Consider the following 18,250-nt stretch of genomic DNA (forward strand, 5'->3'; position numbering starts at 1 on the left):
TGGCTATTTTAAAATTTCGTAACTCTTTCTGGGTCCTTGGTAGGCAGTCCTCACTGGCTACATCCTTCATTGTACAGGCTTGGTCAGTTTTTTGCTCAAATGTATATTCCTTTCCTTCAAAAGTGCTGTTTCTTCCTCATGTGTTGTGGGGGTTAATGTGATTTACTTACAAGGGAGAAAGAAATAAAAGATGTCATGACCATATGTTTTCTGGTGTCAGTTAGGAAACCAGAGGTTCTTCTTTGAAGTAGTCTGACCATCCAGTCCCATATGGTAAGTGACGTGGGGAGGGGGGTAGATGTGATATAAATCTATCACATGGTAAAAGTACCATCCATAATGTCTTAGATCATATTTTCCCCTCTCAGCTAGATACTCGTAGGAATTGTGCAATCAGTCCTAAGCACAATTATTTCCCGGCTCATTCTTGATGCAATATCACAGATCATTTTGTTCCAGGAATTATTTCCATGCGTTACAAATGTGATACCGTTCTTCACAGACACAGGTGTGTTTTAATGAATTATTTCATCATTTAGGAATCTAGTAACATCAAAAATGATGTGGAAGGTGAGTGTAAGGAAGGCCATGAGGCCAAGATCAGCACTGCTGGGACAGAAGGAATTCTGAATTGAAAGAAAAGGCTATTTTCATGTGGATAGTTCTGATGTGTTGGGGATGATGATGTTGCTTATACTCCTGACATCATTATCTTCTTGAAGATTGGAAATAAAACATTTAAAAATGTAGCTGAGCTGATTGATATTAATAAAAAGTTATCGCCGAGAATGTGAAAGAAAAACAAAGCAATTGCTTGGGAACATAGTGAAGAATTCTCATAAGAGACTCATGTCACAGAACCCCACACGTGGATGTGATGCACCTGCTGGGTCTGTGTAGACTAGTCCACCGATATCATGGAATCCCATCTGGGTATGTGATGCACCTGCAGGGTTTTCGTGCAGTCAGCCAGATGTAAGAATGACCGACTTGTCTGAGACAACTGCATTTGCAGGATACATGATTCCGCGTATCCTTTGTGGGATGCAGTATGATTCCGTGTTTCCTTTGCGGGATACAGTACGATTCTGTGTTCACTTGCAGAGCAATGCATGCACATCTTAGGTGCCATTTTAACAACTGTGATAAAATCAAGCAGTGTGCTTAAGGTGTTCGCAGTCACAACTGGACATTGGTTTTTCTCTGCTGAATGCAAATTCTAAATCTGGACTCACTTAGGAACCTGGCTATTCCGATGTGTGATATTTGGCAGTAACCTCAGGGGCCACCGTAGAGTATTTATTGGGTCTAATTGTGTATAATTTTTAGAAAAGCCATTTGATAGGGCCCATTGTGGATGCCTTTCTTCATTTCAGTATCTCTCATTCAGTCAACCAGAACTCGGATTCTTATGTGTGAACGCATTTCTGCACCAGTGTGCTTAATAAAAAATAACACATATACTTACTTTTCTCTTTAATAAATATAATATAGGTAATATTAGCATGTTTAATTTGCACAGAATAAGCTACAATATGCACCAAAGACTTTACTCAGATGCACAGTTTGTCTTCTGGATCAACATTTATTTCCAACATAATTTACCAAGATGTGATCTGATTGAACAATAACTTGCCTATAAATGTCACCCAAGACAGTGATAGAAAAAGCAGCATTTTCTAAACTCAATGTGATTCGCTGTATTTTATTTTTTGCATTCCCTTTAACAAGAGTCTTTGTCTATGGGGCGCCTGGGTGGCTCAGTCGTTAAGCGTCTGCCTTCGGCTCAGGTCATGATTCCAGGTCCTGGGATCGAGCCCCGCATCGGGCTCCCTGCTCAGCGGGAAGCCTGCTTCATCCCTCTCCCACTCCCCCTGCTTGTATTCCCTCTCTGGCTGTGTCTCTCTCTGTCAAATAAATAAATAAAATCTTTAAAAAAAAAAAAACAAAAAAAAAACAAGAGTCTTTGTCTAACGAACCACCCTTGCAACGTGTGAGACTCCACGAAGAGAGCTGCTGAAGTAGGTGGAGGGACTTTTTGTACATCTTCATCTTCTTCAGATGATGTAGATTCACGTTCTTCCAAACCCAGCTAAGCGTGTGCAGGATTTCCCCTCGACACGAACAGTTTGTCAATGATAGCAGACTTCCTTATTGCAGTACTTGGAGGTATACGGTAGCCCTCTCAGACCTCCTCATGAGAGCTCATGGCTAAATTTTCAAGAATTGTGCAACCCCGTTGTCAAATACAGCCATTATTAAAACCAGTTATGTAAACTGACATCTAAATAAATCATATTAAAATCATGAAGTCAACACACAATCAAAACATACCACTTCCTAGTACAGAGTCACAAGGGAGGTGCCATTGAGACTGTTGAACAGATAATCTGTAATTTTATTCCAACCAGATCCTCTAGCTACTTAAGAACAAACTTGCCAGATCAACATGAGGACACTACCTTGTACCTTGTTTTCTGTAAAAATACGTGGGCATCTGACCACTGAATAGTACAGCATTGGGGTTGGAAAATTATTTGCAGTTAGTTAGTATAAAACGTGCATATAGTATTCTGTTCTGACGTCCTCATTGTTTTCAACGAAAGCTCAAATTCTGTAGGAATGGCTCTGAAAGTTTTGCACTTAATTTAACCATTCTCATACTCACCTGGGGGATTTCAATTAATCAGGTCATACTTCTCCAACACTTCATTTCACAAAACAGCATTTAATATTTAAGAAATTTGTTTAGCTAAAGGCAGACTCAAGTGGTGTTGGCCAAATGAACGACAGAAAAATTTAGAAAGAATTGGTATCATTTTCAGCGGCATTCAGTGCTTCCCCATGCCTGAGGAACATACGAAATCAATGTTCTGGGACTTGTTCTCACAGACCGTCAATAGCAACATTCTACGCTTGGACCTTATGTCGACGTTGTGTGACAGAATGAACTTTTGGAAAATCCCGTTTCTTTACCAGCATGGCCTCTGTGTCATGTTGATCTTGTTCTAGGATCCGGACATGTATATGTCTTGGATACAGCGGAGATCATGCATTTGAACACATTTCTGCCCGGACCACATGCCCTCACTTGAAAAGGTCATGCACTCGCAATCCACCCCGTAAATATCATTTTCTTCTCTCTTTGTCAGTGCTCTGTGCGTTGCGCACGTCCCATTAATCCTTAATAACAACAGATAAACGAAACCTCTCTTAATCTCCTGACCCTAAATGTTGCCAGAAAACCACTGGTGACACAATATTGAATCTCAGTCCACCTTGAGGATTGCGGCTCCTGATTTTTACAAGTTTGAAAGGAAGAAAATAAATTTCCTCCTATCTCTGTACATCTGGTGATTTTCAAGGACATCAAAACAGCCAGAGAACCTCTTCTGTTTGTTTGGGTGGGGGGAGGATTTTTTGATCCACATTTCCATGGATGTTTACTTTCTTTCCTTAGAAATTTATCAGATAAATAGCTTGAAGATATATTTTGTTCTTACAATAAAAATGAACAAATAAGGGCACTCCTGGTGTCCATGTCATGGGAGTGAAAACACCCCGAGGACTGACTGGTTACTGCCCACTCCAGGGTCTTGGCTCAGTGTCTGACCTTTGAGCAGACCATGACTGAACCGAGTCCCCAGCATGGGTGTCCCCCTGGGCGCTTGCCTTCATGCTCAGAGCAGACCAATGCTATTCGTGCCATAGGATCGTCTCCTTTGCTTTCTGTCCCCTTCTCTTTGGGTCCCAGGATCTTTATTTTTATTTCTTGCTTTCTTTCACATATTCCTCTGTCTAGTGTTCTCTGTAACCTCCTGTTGTGAAAGCTTTGAAATAGACAGTTTTCATGTCTCATAACATCCCAGCATACTTTCTCTGTTGCCTTCCTGATTTGGATAATGATCCCAGCTAAAGTCGTGTTCCACCCATTACTATCCTCTGTAGCTGTTCTGTATCTCTAACATTCCTGGTTGGTTTGTGTTTTACTGGATCCTACCAACACGTGTTCCCTGGGAATGCAGCCTAAGATCACCCCAGCTTAGGAAGCTCATTCTAACTGCCAATCCACAAGAAATTAAATAGCAAGTTATTGTAAAAGATTATTGCAACAGGTTGGTCTTTGGATCCTGTTAATCCTCTTATTTTCATCTTAAAGGATGACATTTAGATCCCAGCTGTCTTTCATTAATATTACTCAAAACGTGGGTAAGAAAATGATGGATAAGAACAGAGCCCTCCTACACATTCACACCTTATAACCCAGCAAGTAATGGTGAAGGTACCCTTTTTCTTCTTATAGGCAGTCTGCCTTCACTAAGGAGTAAATGTCACCATGTCTTAGTCTTTGGACTTTGGTGTTGGCTGCATCCTCAGTGCCTACAATTGGTTAACGAATGAATTTGTGTGTGTCCCTGGGGATTTGTCTTTGTTTGGATAAATTTGGGTCATACTGCTGTATAGAAGAGGAGCATTTCTTGTTGAACAGAAATACCAAAGTACCTGTTAAGAACCTAGAATCCAGAGCCATGTCCAGGAGTCCTTGTATTAAGCTCACTGGAGTATGGCTTCAATAGAAGGATCTGTTACCCTCACAGTCAGTTGGACAGTGAAGCAACGGTCTAGAAGGCATGTCTACAAGGAAGTAGGAATCACATGGCATCCTCTGCTCTGTGACTGGTTGTACCTGAGACATACAGAGAAAGGGAAGGATAGTCACGCTGGGTTCAGTAAGACACACAGGAATGTGCAGAAGGAAGAAAGACATACAAACTGCTATCTAGGAAAGTCCCCACTTAGCAACAGTTTAACAGAGAACAGCAATGCCTCTATTAAATAATTACCCAGATAGTACATGTTAGCCCATCTTCCAAGGCTGCCTCATAGTCTGACCCTGGAGAGCATCGCCAGTTTCCCATGAAGGGTCATGCTGTTTGGAGACACTCTGAAGAGGAAAACAGCCCAGGCCAAGAACAGAGGAACACTAAGAGAGGTGACATTTGCACGTTATATCAGATTTTCTCACTAGAAATTCTCACCCCTTGGCGCATCCTTTGAGTCCATACTTGACATTGAGAATCCCTCAAACCCACCCATTTGGAGAAGAAAACAGACATATTAAAAAGAAATCTGGGTTGCCTGACTGGCTCAGTCAGAAGAGTGTGCAACTCTTGATCTTGTGGTTGTGAGTTCAATCCCCATGTTGGGTGTAGAGATTACTTAAATAAACTTAAAAAAAAAAATGTGACATATTCCAAGACCTTCCTAATCCTTCTGTAAGCTTCTGGAAACTTTAAGTATGCAAATAGACATGGACAGGACTAGAATGATATCCCATAAATTTCAGAGAGGACAGCTTTCAGAAAGAAAGATCCCCGTGTCTCTCTCCACTGTTTACCTTTGCTTTTACATTCCTGTATTGGTTTCTGTTTGTTCTTTGTCTTAATTTCACTGTGTTTGTGTCTTTTACTAAATGATGGACACTTGACTCCTCTGATGACATTTTAATCTGTCAGTTTCTGGACATAGTCTGTCATCAAAATGTTTAATGTCAGCTAGACAGGAATTTCTTTTATTCACCCTCCCCACTGCCTGAGTTATTGGTGATTATTACTTATTGCCATAGTCAAGGCAAAAGCAAATGGCAGCAACAGTGAATCATACACTAGCTCTTCTCAAGTTGTATGCACTCAGTCACAGAAGAAGAGTTAGTTGTTAGTTATCTATAAACTGACTTGATTATTTTGTTATCTTACAGGAACATATTGGAAAATATAGTCCAATACACTGTAAACTTTTTTTTAAGATTTTACTTATATTTGAGAGAGAGAGAACAAGTGAGTGGGAGGAGGAGCAGAGGGAGAGGGACAAGCAGACTCTGTGCTGAGTGCGGAGCCGGATGCAGGGCTCAGTCCCATGATCCAGAGATCACAACCTGAGCCAAAACCAATAGAGGCTTAACTGACTGAACCATGTAGGCTCCCCTCTACTGTAAACTTTTACCCAAGTTTGCATTATAAAGAACGTGTCTTCTGTAAGATTCCTCCTATCCAGTGTTTGACTGTGTTCAGTAAATATTGATTAGTGTGTGTGATGTGCCAACAACAGCCCAAACCTCAAAATTCAGTAGGAATCAGACTCTGCTCATGATCCAGTGAGTTATCCTCCTGTGAAAGGTGAGAGAACACAAATAAACTAAAGCAGTAATTGCCAAATATATAACCTGTTCCTAAGTTCTAGGATGAAAAATAAAGCCTGGTAGCCACATGGAGTGTGCTGGGGTCTTATTTTGGAAGGAGACACTGTTCCCTAGGGAAGGGTTTTGAGCAAAGCTCTGACGGTAGTTGGAAGAGTAAGTTAAATGTCTCTCTGTGGGAAGAACATGCTGGGAACTGACAATACAAAATGCAAAGGTGTTTTGGGAGGTTAACTTGGTTGTATGCATCAGAATTCTAAATGTGCACTACTTTGGTAAGGGAAATGTTTTCATATGAACTTGTATGTTCATATATCTGTCGATGTCTGTGAGCTTTGGTACATAAGATCTAAAGTGTGCCATTCCATTATGCGTCAAAGAACAATAGACCTTGGGATTTCTAAGGAATGGCCATTCCCATTGTAATAGGCAGAAAACATTGATCACGTATCCATGATAACCCAGGTGTTCACCACCGAAGAGATCACCACTCTGGATGCAGAACTTATTCCAATGGTTGATACACAGTTCAGAGAACCAGTCCAGGCTCCAGGAAAATAAAAATAAAAAATGTCTGAATTATTCTTCTTGATTAAAAGAGTGTATCACTTGGAGTTCTGACTCCTGTCATCACAGTGTGTCTGGAAATGCTGGAGAGTGAAGCAGGTGAATTCAACTTCAGTCTCGTAAGGCATGTTAAAAGGTGAACCCTGGTATAAATGAGTTTAAAAAATTGTGAAATATGACACACACACCCATATATGGGGATTTAGGTTATGCTGACCTCATAAAATGTAGGACAGTTGTCTTCCTTTTGTCTTTCTGAAAACTTTATGTAAGTTGAGTGATCTTGTTATTTCCATGTTTGAAAGGATTCACTACTGAAATCTTCTGGACCAGCGGCTTCTTTATGGAAAGTATTATGATGGCAAATTCAGTTTCTTTAGCAGATAAAGGACTACAGAGATGTTCTTTTTCATCTTGTGTCAACTCTGGTAACCTATCTTTCAAGAAATGTATCCATTCCATCAAAAGTGTTAAACCGGCATAACTTTGTTAATAGTTTTCTCTGACTATTCATGTCTGTAACATCTGTGGTGACAATCCCCCCCTTCCCTTATTAACATTGGTCACACACATTTATGAAAGAAAGAAATTAGGCAAAACATACACAGATTCTTATAAGTTTTCTGTAATTTTTATAACATGATGTGTACGTGTATATATTATACGCACATGCACACACACAATCATATATGGGTGTGTGTGTCATATTTCACAATTTTTTAAACTCATTTATACCAGGGTTCACCTTTTAACATGCCTTACGAGACTGAAGTTGAATTCACCTGCTTCACTCTCCAGCATTTCCAGACACACTGTGATGACAGGAGTCAGAACTCCAAGTGCATACACTCTTTTAATCAAGAAGAATAATTCAGACATTTTTTATTTTTATTTTCCTGGAGCCTGGACTGGATCTCTGAACTGTGTATCAACCATTGGAATAAGTTCTGCATCCAGAGTGGTGATCTCTTCGGTGGTGAACACCTGGGTTATCATGGATAGGTGATCAATGTGTTCTGCCTATTACAATGGGAATGGCCATTCCTTAGAAATCCCAAGGTCTATTGCTCTTTGACGCATAATGGAATGGCACACTTTAGATCTTATATACTGTGTTAACAGCTTCCCAGTTGAGCTCTCAATCTGGTTGTTTGTGCAAGAACTACACTGACTTCATCACCCTGTGGGTTGACCAAGTCTCAGCTGGTGCCCCATCTTGGATGACTGGTGATCTTTTTGTAAAGAAATAGTAGTTCTTCCCATCAGTTTCATGAGTGATGTTGCTGTAATAGTAGGCATTTCCCTTCGATTATGACTCATGGCATCATAGACTGTCTCTGCATAAATCTCAGTGAGATGCACACATGCTCCTTTCCTTGTGGATAAGATGCTTCTAGGGACTTTTTTTCTCGACCACACTGCCTCATCCCATTACAGTAAAAATATCCATCAGCCTTTCCTCTTTCCCCTGATGCTTTAGACCTTTTTCTCCCTCTCTTTGTGACACATCTATAGCACATTTAATCCTAATGTAAATTGTCTCTGATGGGATGTTGATCCTATTATAGCCGTACTTTCCTGGATAGTTGTATTTAAAGTGGATATTTATGTGTTTTTAAAATTAAGTGACTTTCTGCACAAACACACAGGTACAGGATACATATTTAGTCAATTTATTTAATCATTCAGAAATCCAGTAACACCAAATGGGACTAAATGGTGAGGGAGAGAAATGAAATGGGAAAAGGAAGCATGTTTATGAAAAGAGAAAGATGAAGTCAAGCAGAAACAAGGAAGGTTTTCTTCATACTGTTGATCCTGATTCCATGCAGAAGACAATGTGCCTGCTTCTCTGTGACACACCTATAGGTGGAGAAAACAGGACAGAAGGTTGAGTTGAGTTGACTGTATGATAGCCTGACTGGGGTGGGCCTCAGGAAGTATAATGTCAAGGGTTGGAGGAGCTTTTAGTTAATCCAGCACACAAGTCCCACAGGGAATGTCAGACTCTCCATCCCTACGATATGGGAGGACCCACTGGAATTTTTCCATGGGCGTACATATGATGGGACCTTTCATGATTACGATCCCTTTCAGGACTTTGATAGTTTCAGAACGTATGTTCATGCGGACGGTCCATCAAAAAGGATTTTATAGGATCTTTGTTGGAGTTACACTCTTCTCTTCCAATTCTAAAAGCTCTGTGGCTTGAAGATGTTATAGTCAGCCTGGAAGTTAATGTCTCTGTTTGCTCTTTTTTCCTCCATTTCTTCCCAACAACAGTGACAAAAGGTGCACTTTAGCCTACACCAGCATCATACTTTGAGGCTTATCTTACTTTAGAAAGTTCAAAAATCACACTTTAAGGAAATCTCCTTCTGCAGGAGAACATACCTTCAAGGCATGTGTCACATAGCATTGTTGGGGGGTCTCCAACATGGCTATTGCAATGATACAAAATTACACCTGGTGTGTGCAGGAATAGTGCAGAGGGAATAGTGACACGTACGGACAACCCTCAACTCAGATCTGAATGGAAAACTCCCCGCCAACTTCTGGCGTCTCCTGCTTCTCTCTGAATAACTATCATTGGTATGATTCTTGCATGATAATGCTTTGTCACCAAAACTGCTTTTTGGCATGAATTACCTCATCCTGTTTGCAATCTCATAGGACTCAGGGTAAACACAATAACCTCATGAAACAGAAAAAGTTCTCTACTGACATAATTATTGGGCTAGTTGACATAGTGACACTCACAACAGGGTCATTCTTACTTACATTATTTAGGAAGAGTTGGCATCACTGTTTTTATTCGTTGATGGGACAGTTGTCTGGGGACAAAACAAATACAAAAGGTGAGAAAATGAGCAACCAATCATGACCATTTCCCAATATTTGTAAGGATGTCTTCTTTTTTTGATTTGAATTTGAAATTTTTTTTTTATTTATTTGAATGAGAGTGAGTGGGGAGAGGAGCAGAGGGAGAGGGACAAGTAGACTCCATCCTGAGTGTGGAGTCCAATGCAGGGCTCCATCCCACAACCCTGAGATCATGACCTGAGCTTAATTCAAGAGTTGGAGGCTTAACCAACCTCATCACCGAGGTGCCCCATGGTTTCTTCTTTTAAATAATGGATTTTATAAAAGATAATTCATGGAAGAGAAAATTCAAAATGAATCAGTTTGTTTCCTCATAGCATATTTACATATCAGGTGAGGGATATATTCAGGAAAAAAAATATATGTAGTCACATTACCAGTATCGATGACCTTTACAATATTTTCTTCTGGAATATTCTTTTGTCTAGTCAACTCCTTGAATTTTTCAATGGTTTCCTCATCAACATGATGTCCTCTGCCTGAAAATCACAATGCATAAAGCGCAAATTGCCCATTAGAACCCCTAGGAATTTCTGAATACAGAACGAGAAACATGAATGGGGAAATCTAGTCTTTGACTAAGTCTCAAACAATTACCACTGACCTTGTCTGAATGTCAGCTCTCTGACTTAGGTGGATAAGAGCCATTAAACTTTGTCCAGTTGCATAACCATGAACTTGTCCAGCAGTGCAGGACTCCAGGGATGCATCAGGAACTCCATGAATCTTGGACCCAATCCATCAAGAATATCCAATCTACCGCATCTCTGCCTATGCCTCAGAATCTATATCTGACATGCACGCCTGGTTCTGTACCCAAACTGCAAGCATGATTCTCACCTTCCAGACAGATAGCAGCCCCATCACATGTAGTAATGAGAGACAGCTTTTTTTTTTTTTTCCCTAGTTCTCAAATGCCTTTTTCCAAATCGAAACCTAGTATCCCAGAGATTACAGCACCCATCTCAATGCCCCTGTGTGGTTATTCAGGGGTTGAAATAGTCAGTATTCACAACAACAATGCATTGGAAGGACTAAATGTGGTGAAAGTTTATTTTAAAAGCTTCAGTTCCAAGGCTGTAGAGTGTATTTGAAAAAATGGCCATAAATTGAAGGAATTGGGGTCAACCTGAAGGTAGCTGAGGCTTGAAATTAGTTGACCTGTCAGGAAACTACTTTTAATAAAACTCATTTTTTTTAAAAATTTTCCATTTTAACAAATGGGAATTATTTTTAAATACCTCCCACTTCTACTGGCTCTTGTTTACACCTTTCTTTTTTGAATCATTCCAGGATCCTTGACACAATGCACATAAAGACTTAGGGCTTGTTTGGAGAATCATTAATAATGTCCATATGACTGATCTTCTCAATGAAAATGCTGACAGTGGAAATATTATATGGCCATGACAATTGTCAGGATGTAATACATACCAGTCAATAGAACTATTTCCGTGATGTTTCCTTCTTCATCCACGTTGACATCATAGCCTAGCATAGTATTTGGGGTTATATCGACAATTTGGAAATCATTGTTCCCCTCATCTGTGAGAGAGAAGAAATATATATATGTAAAATTTATATAAACTTATATAAAATTTATATATGTATATAAAGTCTTACCTTTGTTAATTTATTGTAGATTGGCTTTACCATGGCATAGTTAATGTATTGGTAGTAACATTCTTGTATTGGTCTCTGTGTCATCCTGGCAGTGTAGTGAACATTAACATTGCTTATGACAATGAGAACAAGGAGGGTAGGGAACACTTTTCCTTAGTGCCACCTTCTTATGCAATTAAACATTTCACACCTCCCAGTCTTACTAAAATGTTCTCTAAAACGTGTTGCAACGACACCAACATTGCTTTAAACAATACAACTTGGGGTTATATGGCATATTATCAGATACAAGTTTAAAATCTCTTCATATTGGCCTTATCCCAGCAATGGAGTTGATTTTTCTTTAGACCGAAGTCCAGTTGCTATTCAAAACTGTGCATAACCGTATACTGAGTGCCTCCCCTGCATCAGGCAACCTTCTGGGCCTTTGGTGTTAATGGTTGCATTCCCTCAGCCCCTTAATCTAGGTGTATTACTTAACACATTTATAGCTGCCACGAACATGTCCATTTTTATTCATAGGATTATACTTGTGAACACATCTCAACAGTTGATTCAGATCCCACCTATAGGGGGCACCTTCCTCTCTGGCTGTGCCCATCCATCCCGCCATGTTTATACGAAAAAGAAAAAGCACTGATGGACCTCGCATTATCACCAAACCTTCCAACATGCATTCTCTCTTCTGACCAAAATGTACGTAACACCTTATTTGAGCCACTCCTTGGGATTTTATTTGAAACTTTGCCAGTTTGTGTGTCCCACTGAACTAGCATTAGTCTGCCATGGCGAAAGGCCAAGGAGCCCTGGACGGAACTTCACCGTGTCCCAGACAAGTGTCTGAGTCTTGCCCATGCCTAATCTAGCTCCCTGAGTCTTGGGTTATGTTGGAACAATTTCAGTAAGATTTTGTGCATCTCTTCAGATTCTTAGAATGATGATGTTATAAAGGAGGGCTTTGCAGAAAATCTCACTATGTAGGTTTATAAAGGTAATGCAGATTATGGAAGCGGTGGGATTAAATATGCGAGGGCTAGTTTTGTGCCTTTCTTTCTCCAGAACAGAGCTGGGTAGGTTACAACTCCTGGTTCCCAAACGCCTGTTACAGTAAGTCTAGCTCGTCCTGTTTCTCTCCCTTCTTAAATTGCCATGTCCAAACCTAGTTAAAAGGGGCTACAAAAATGGAGAAAATTGAAGAAAAGGTGATAGAGAATATTGATGACTCAGGCAAAGGGAAAAATCATATACAAGTAAGAAAAATGAAATCGTAATTTTAAAAAATCTACTGCTAATATAAAAGTGACAAATATATGTAGGGCAGAATGGCAGGCATATAATTCACTCTATTTACGTATATTTCACTTAATTACATACCCATTGTGCTAATTTTTTATCTCAGACAAGGGCTATAACCACAGATTTACACATTTAAATTTTAATCAGATATTTAGACATTAGGCCACTTAAAATTTGGAACGTTGTTTAGGATCATTAGAAAGAGCTTAAGAAAAAAAAAAAAAAAAAAGAAAGAGCTTAAGGATCTAAATCTTAACCAACATCCCCATTGCTTTAGACAGAAGCTGAGCTTATGAAGAAATGTGCCTGGTGTTTGAAATCACTCTGATTTCCTTGGATTTTAAGTTAATCACCCATACATGGAATGGAGTAAGAGGCTTTAAGATGATTATTTTAAAATGGATCCCATTAAAGCAAAATGACATCTGTATGCAAACTCAGGATAGACCCATTAGATTTAGTTCCTAAGGTCATTTTAAATTATCTGGAAACATTTTCATGCACTTGAGAACCTTATGAAATAAACGTTCTAGGCACACGCTCTCCTCACTCACTGAGTAATACTCAAAATTGGAAGGGGCCACCGATGTCCTCTCATTGAACAGTCTGTGCACAACAAAATAAAGTGCTTGGAAAATTTAGGGACATGTGCCCAGTCATTCTTCTAATCATTCATCAAACTAGAATTCAGGTATACAGAGTTCGGGAAAGAAGTTGAGCCTAAGATGTCACCCTTAAGACATCAGTAAAGCACGTATACTTACAATCAACACTGATAGCATTGTTTTGTCCTGCTGTTCCTATGACAGATTTTTCTGTGCATTGTCCATCAACCCTAAAAAATAAAATGGCTTTAAGTGGATGGATGAAAACGATCAAACTTTGGTCCATAATTAACATTTTCTTTCTTCAACCTCACAAAACCCTCTATGAGGCATCATTTGAGTGCCTATAAAGAGTGAGACATTCGAAAAAGAAGAAATAGGTTTTCCGCGATCAAATATCACCTGTGAAGGATGTCATTGTATACACATGGAATCAGACCAGTAGTTCTAAAGACACGGAGCAAATACAAAACGGGTCATATTTAAAGTCAAGTAAACATGAAAAAATATGAAATACCAGAAAAGAAGGAAAAAAAAGAACATTCCCTCGATTTAAACATTTTCTGGAAACAGAAATAGCTATCAAGGCAGGCCTTAGCCATTCTCCCAACACTGGCAAAGATTTCTTACATAATATAATAAGCAAAAAACATCCCCCCAAAAAGAAAAAAAAAATATGGGTTTAATTTAATCAGAACCACAAACTTCTATAAAAACATCACCAAGAAAATTAAACTCCAGGCCACATATATGTATGTAAACACATTGCACACACACACACACACAAGCACACACAAATGCACACGATACACATATGTGATCTGTGCAAACTATATGCATATTATACACAACAATTATATATGTCACATATAACAAAAGAGTTTGTGTGTCTCTGTGTGTGTATGTGACAAAAAATGTGCATTTGGAAAAAGAGGAAGAGTACACACAGCACAAATAATGCAAGAAGAAATAACCCAACAAAATGGGGCAATTCATTGAACAGATATGTCACAAAAGAGGGGCCACAGGAAACCGTGCTCACAGCTATGAGTCATTGGAGACATGCAACGTAAACCCGCAGCAAGACCCCACTTCACGTTCACAGGACCGGATAAAATCACAGACGAAGTCAGTACCAAGATTTAGAAGGAATGTGTTACCATCGAATATCTGATGTATTCCTGGCGATAATCCAAAGGGTGCCGTCACTTAGAAAACAATTTAAGCTTCCTGTCATTGAAGATGCTCAGAGACCGTGATGCAGAAGTCGCTTGCTACCCTAGGAGGACTGCACATATATGTCCACACAAGCATGCGTGCAGAGCTACGCTTATCAAAGCGATTCAAAATACCCACAAAGTGGAAACATTATCCAGTACCTGGAACACATACCCGTTGTTCCTTACACAAAGTACTTTAACTTGGCAATGAAAAAAAGTGACTATTTGTCCGGGGAGCCATGTGGATAAATGTTGAAAGCCTCATAGGGGAGTGAGAAAAGCAGGAGGAGAAGCATAGTGCGTAATTCCACTGTGTGACGTTCTGGAACAGGGGAGAAAAAAGCATGTCAGGTGTTCTCTATGTGGCCACATGGGCAGACATTTAATGAAGAGGGGAAGAAGCAGACTTTTTGCGGTGATGGAAATGTTTTATATCTTGACTGGCAATGGTGAATAGATGTCCCCATATGTGAAAACTCACTGAACTATGCCTTCACGTGGATGCCTATGATCACTCGTACGTGGCATTTCAGTAAACCTGATTGCAGAATGAGGGGCCACATGTAAAGTCAGCTAAATGCAGACAGACACAAAAATTGTAAAAATGACCCAAAAAGATCATAATGCATTCTTTAAGAAAATATTGAAAACTGACAGGTGTATCTATTAGAATACGATGTGTGTGTAATTTGATTATATGTATATATAACATAACCAACCATATTGTAGATTATGCATAATCAATTATGTATCTCTTGGGATAGAATGTGTATGTAGTTTGATTATATGTATATATAAAATAACGAACCATATTATATATTATACATAAGCAATTGTGTATCTCTTGGGATAGGATGTGTATGCAATTTGATGCTATGTGTATATGACATATAACCAACCATACTGTAGATGATACATAATCAATTATATAATAATTATACAATTACATAACATTACATATATTATTATTATTATTGTATATTATATATAGCATTACTAACTTCAGAAAGCCTTCAAATATTATTAATGGAATGCTCACTCTACTGCAGGCATATATATGTATTATGATTGCTATATATTATTACATACTATAATTGTATAACATTTTATAAATATCTAACATGTTATATAATTATAATAGATCATCAATTACATTTGTGTATTTATAAACCCATCTCTCCAAACATAACCCTCTTATTTTACTTTCTTAATGCTCATCTTTTTTGTTTTTTTATTCTTCAGAATCCATGTCTGTGTGTGTGTGTGTGTGTGTGTGTGTGAAAGTGGAGAGAGAGATTCTTGGATTCCCACTTAAAGCTTTAGAAATTCGGTCTTCAGAAACAGACTTCATTCAGTTTTTTATAGTGCATGATTTTTGATACATGTTCTGAATCCCTTTATCTTTGGAAAAATCATCCTCCCTTTTACTCCCGTTCCAATTTCTTCCCAATTCCTAACTCTCCTTATTTTCAGCCCTTTACTCATGTCTGTCCTCCAGCCAGTAAGTTTGCTCACGTATTTCTAAACCTAGCAATATTTCTTTCATATCCTCCTCACGTCCTCGCCTTCGCAAAGTTTCTCTTTCCTTTAAACCGCCAGCTTTTTGAACTATTAAGCCATCATCCATTCCCAGTGCAGTTCTATCTGGATTCGAAGGACTGCAAACAGTAAAAATTAACAATTCATTTTCCACCTACAATGTAAATACAGGTTTTAATCTTACAGGCTGTGGATTTGTTTGCATGATTCGGTGCTTTGGGATGCTCTACATTTCTTTGATTTAAATAATTCCTCCTGCTTCATTTTGTTATCCTCAGATTCTTCTGCTGAAACTTAAAGGTTGGTGTGGAAATTATTGTTATTTTCAGATGAAGTCATCAATATGTGGCTACAGTTATCTCCAGCATAGCAATAAAATTCAAGGGTGTGTGTGCGTGTCTGAGAGAGACAGACAGAGATAGAGACAGAGAGATAGATGTCTGCAGGTCCTCAAATTTTCCTATTCAGTTTAAGGCCCTTTCTATTGATCTGTGTGCCAACATTTGTCCTGTTTCTTCCTTCTTTGTTTGAGAATCCCAGTCCACCTTCCAAAGCATCCTACACATGCCCTGTGCCGTGTGACACTTCATAGACCCCCTGGCATGGGATCTTTGGTCATTTTCTGGTGCTCTCATTTCACCTAGACTTTACCTTTATGATAGAATTTCAGGCATGGTATGGTTACTAGTTTATAAATCTGTATCGGACTCTATTTTGACCAGTGAACGTAAAAAAATAAAATAAAAAGTTTGCTTATCTTCCCTTCGTCTTTTGAGTTCTTAATAAAATGCCTATTGTACAGTGAGCATTTTATAAATAATATTTGAAGTAGCAAAGGCTTTGGTGAATTTCACAATTAAATGATGATTAAAATTCGCTACTTGTGAGTTCTTCAGATGAGAGAATGATAGAGCCAGTAGCAGGAACCCTGCATTCCCAGAAGCTCCATGAGAACCATCTCCTTAAAGCAAGAAGGGTGTGCTCAATTTATAAAGAACTCAGTCTCACTCTTTAATATCATGCAGATATTTCCCTGCAAACGTGGAGCTCAGATGCCCTCTGAGGGTCAGGCATTGACAGGCATTTTTGCTCTGTGCAATTTTTACTTACTTGATAAAAAAATTGAATAAGATTTTCCTTCTTGCTATGTCCACATTGACGTGTCTCAAATAACCCCTGAATGGACTATTCTCATTGATCTTGTCAAAGTTGCTGGCTGCCAAATATATCATCTTCCATTGTCCTGGAAGCTAAAAGCAAAGTTCCCATCAGTAACTTCATTCAGTTTCTTTTTATTTTCTCCAACATCATCCAGTATGGTTTTCCCTTCTCTTCTGCATCAGCACAGAACTAACTTTATTGAACAACACAGGATTTATAAACTATTGGGAAAACCCAAGTCAACAGCAAAACGACAAATTGACATATTCCTAAAATAGCATACCCATTCTTATCAAATGCAAGACCTCAACCCCAACAGCTCATTGACTGATGCACATTCTCTTTTATAAGTACAGTAGAAATGTATAAACGGCCAGTTACTAGACCATAGGAGACATACAGTAGACATGTGCGAGGAGCCTATTAACAGAGGGATTCTGAGTTTCCAGGTAGACGGCTAAGCTTGGTGCACATCAATTTGGATATACATATAAAAACCCCCAAAGGACACACACACACACAACACACACACATACACATACGCATAAAGACCTCCTTGTGAGGTCAGCCAGTTCCTGGTACCTGTTTCAATTCATGAAGTAAGGGTAGCTAAGCATCACAAACCAGAACCAGTACAAGAGACAACAGTAGAATCTTCATGTCTCTGCCACTTCTTGGTTCCTCCTCTGGAGAAGCTCAGAGCGGATTGCCCGTTGATGAGATTCTGAATTTTCACCGCTTTATACAGTATGTGTCTGTCGATGTGGCAGTGTTTGTCTACTTCTCATTCTTTGTAAGAGATCATTGCACAACACTGAAAACATCCTGGTTGGCAGTGATGTATCCCAAAGATCTGTGAGATCAGGGGCATTGCCTCTAGAAAAGATGTTCAAAAGCTCGGTTGGCCTATAGCGTTGTTTGGATCAAGCCAGCATATCTCATATCACATTGGATGATCATTCATTCTTGGAAAAAAGAAACGTCTCCTTCCCTTTTCATCAGATGGGTTTCAAGGAAATCACCTTCCTGCCCCAGCACAACTGTTCCCTATTCCTTGTGGAAAGTTGGAAAAGTCTATGTGTGGGCTTTGACACAAGCCAACTCATAAATGCAAATGCCAAGATGCAAGCGTGGAGAAATCTGGTCTTCCTCTTTCCCAG

General features: G+C 39.2%; 1 protein-coding gene and 1 long non-coding RNA gene across 2 annotated transcripts in view; one reads left to right on the forward strand and one right to left on the reverse strand.

The window, feature by feature from the left end:
• Positions 1-18,250, forward strand: part of LOC144380578 (uncharacterized) — a 533,150-nt gene that overhangs the window by 132,956 nt on the left and 381,944 nt on the right. The gene's annotated exons all lie outside the window — the stretch shown is intronic.
• On the reverse strand, positions 8,416-17,790 carry LOC118550156 (odorant-binding protein-like). Its single transcript, XM_036114897.2, has 7 exons — positions 17,673-17,790; positions 17,040-17,179; positions 13,330-13,400; positions 11,081-11,191; positions 10,024-10,125; positions 9,545-9,597; positions 8,416-8,626 (listed from the first exon to the last, which is right to left on the reverse strand). The coding sequence occupies exons 2-6, from the start codon at positions 17,159-17,161 to the stop codon at positions 9,575-9,577; spliced, it is 429 nt and encodes a 142-aa protein (XP_035970790.1). The 5' UTR covers positions 17,162-17,179; positions 17,673-17,790; the 3' UTR covers positions 8,416-8,626; positions 9,545-9,574.

This window comes from Halichoerus grypus, chromosome X (genome assembly GCF_964656455.1).
Source record: "Halichoerus grypus chromosome X, mHalGry1.hap1.1, whole genome shotgun sequence".
In the NCBI taxonomy this organism is placed as follows: Eukaryota; Metazoa; Chordata; class Mammalia; order Carnivora; family Phocidae; genus Halichoerus; species Halichoerus grypus.

Bases quoted from the DNA above. Each gene is read 5' to 3' on its own strand.
- LOC118550156 (XM_036114897.2), bottom strand. From the start codon at position 17,161: ATGATATATTTGGCAGCCAGCAACTTTGACAAGATCAATGAGAATAGT. The intron at 11,192-13,329 runs GTAAGTATACGT...TCTCTCTCACAG, and splicing joins CAATGCTATCAGTGTTGATT to ATGAGGGGAACAATGATTTC. The intron at 9,598-10,023 runs GTAATGTGACTA...TTTTGTCCCCAG, and splicing joins TGTAAAGGTCATCGATACTG to ACAACTGTCCCATCAACGAA.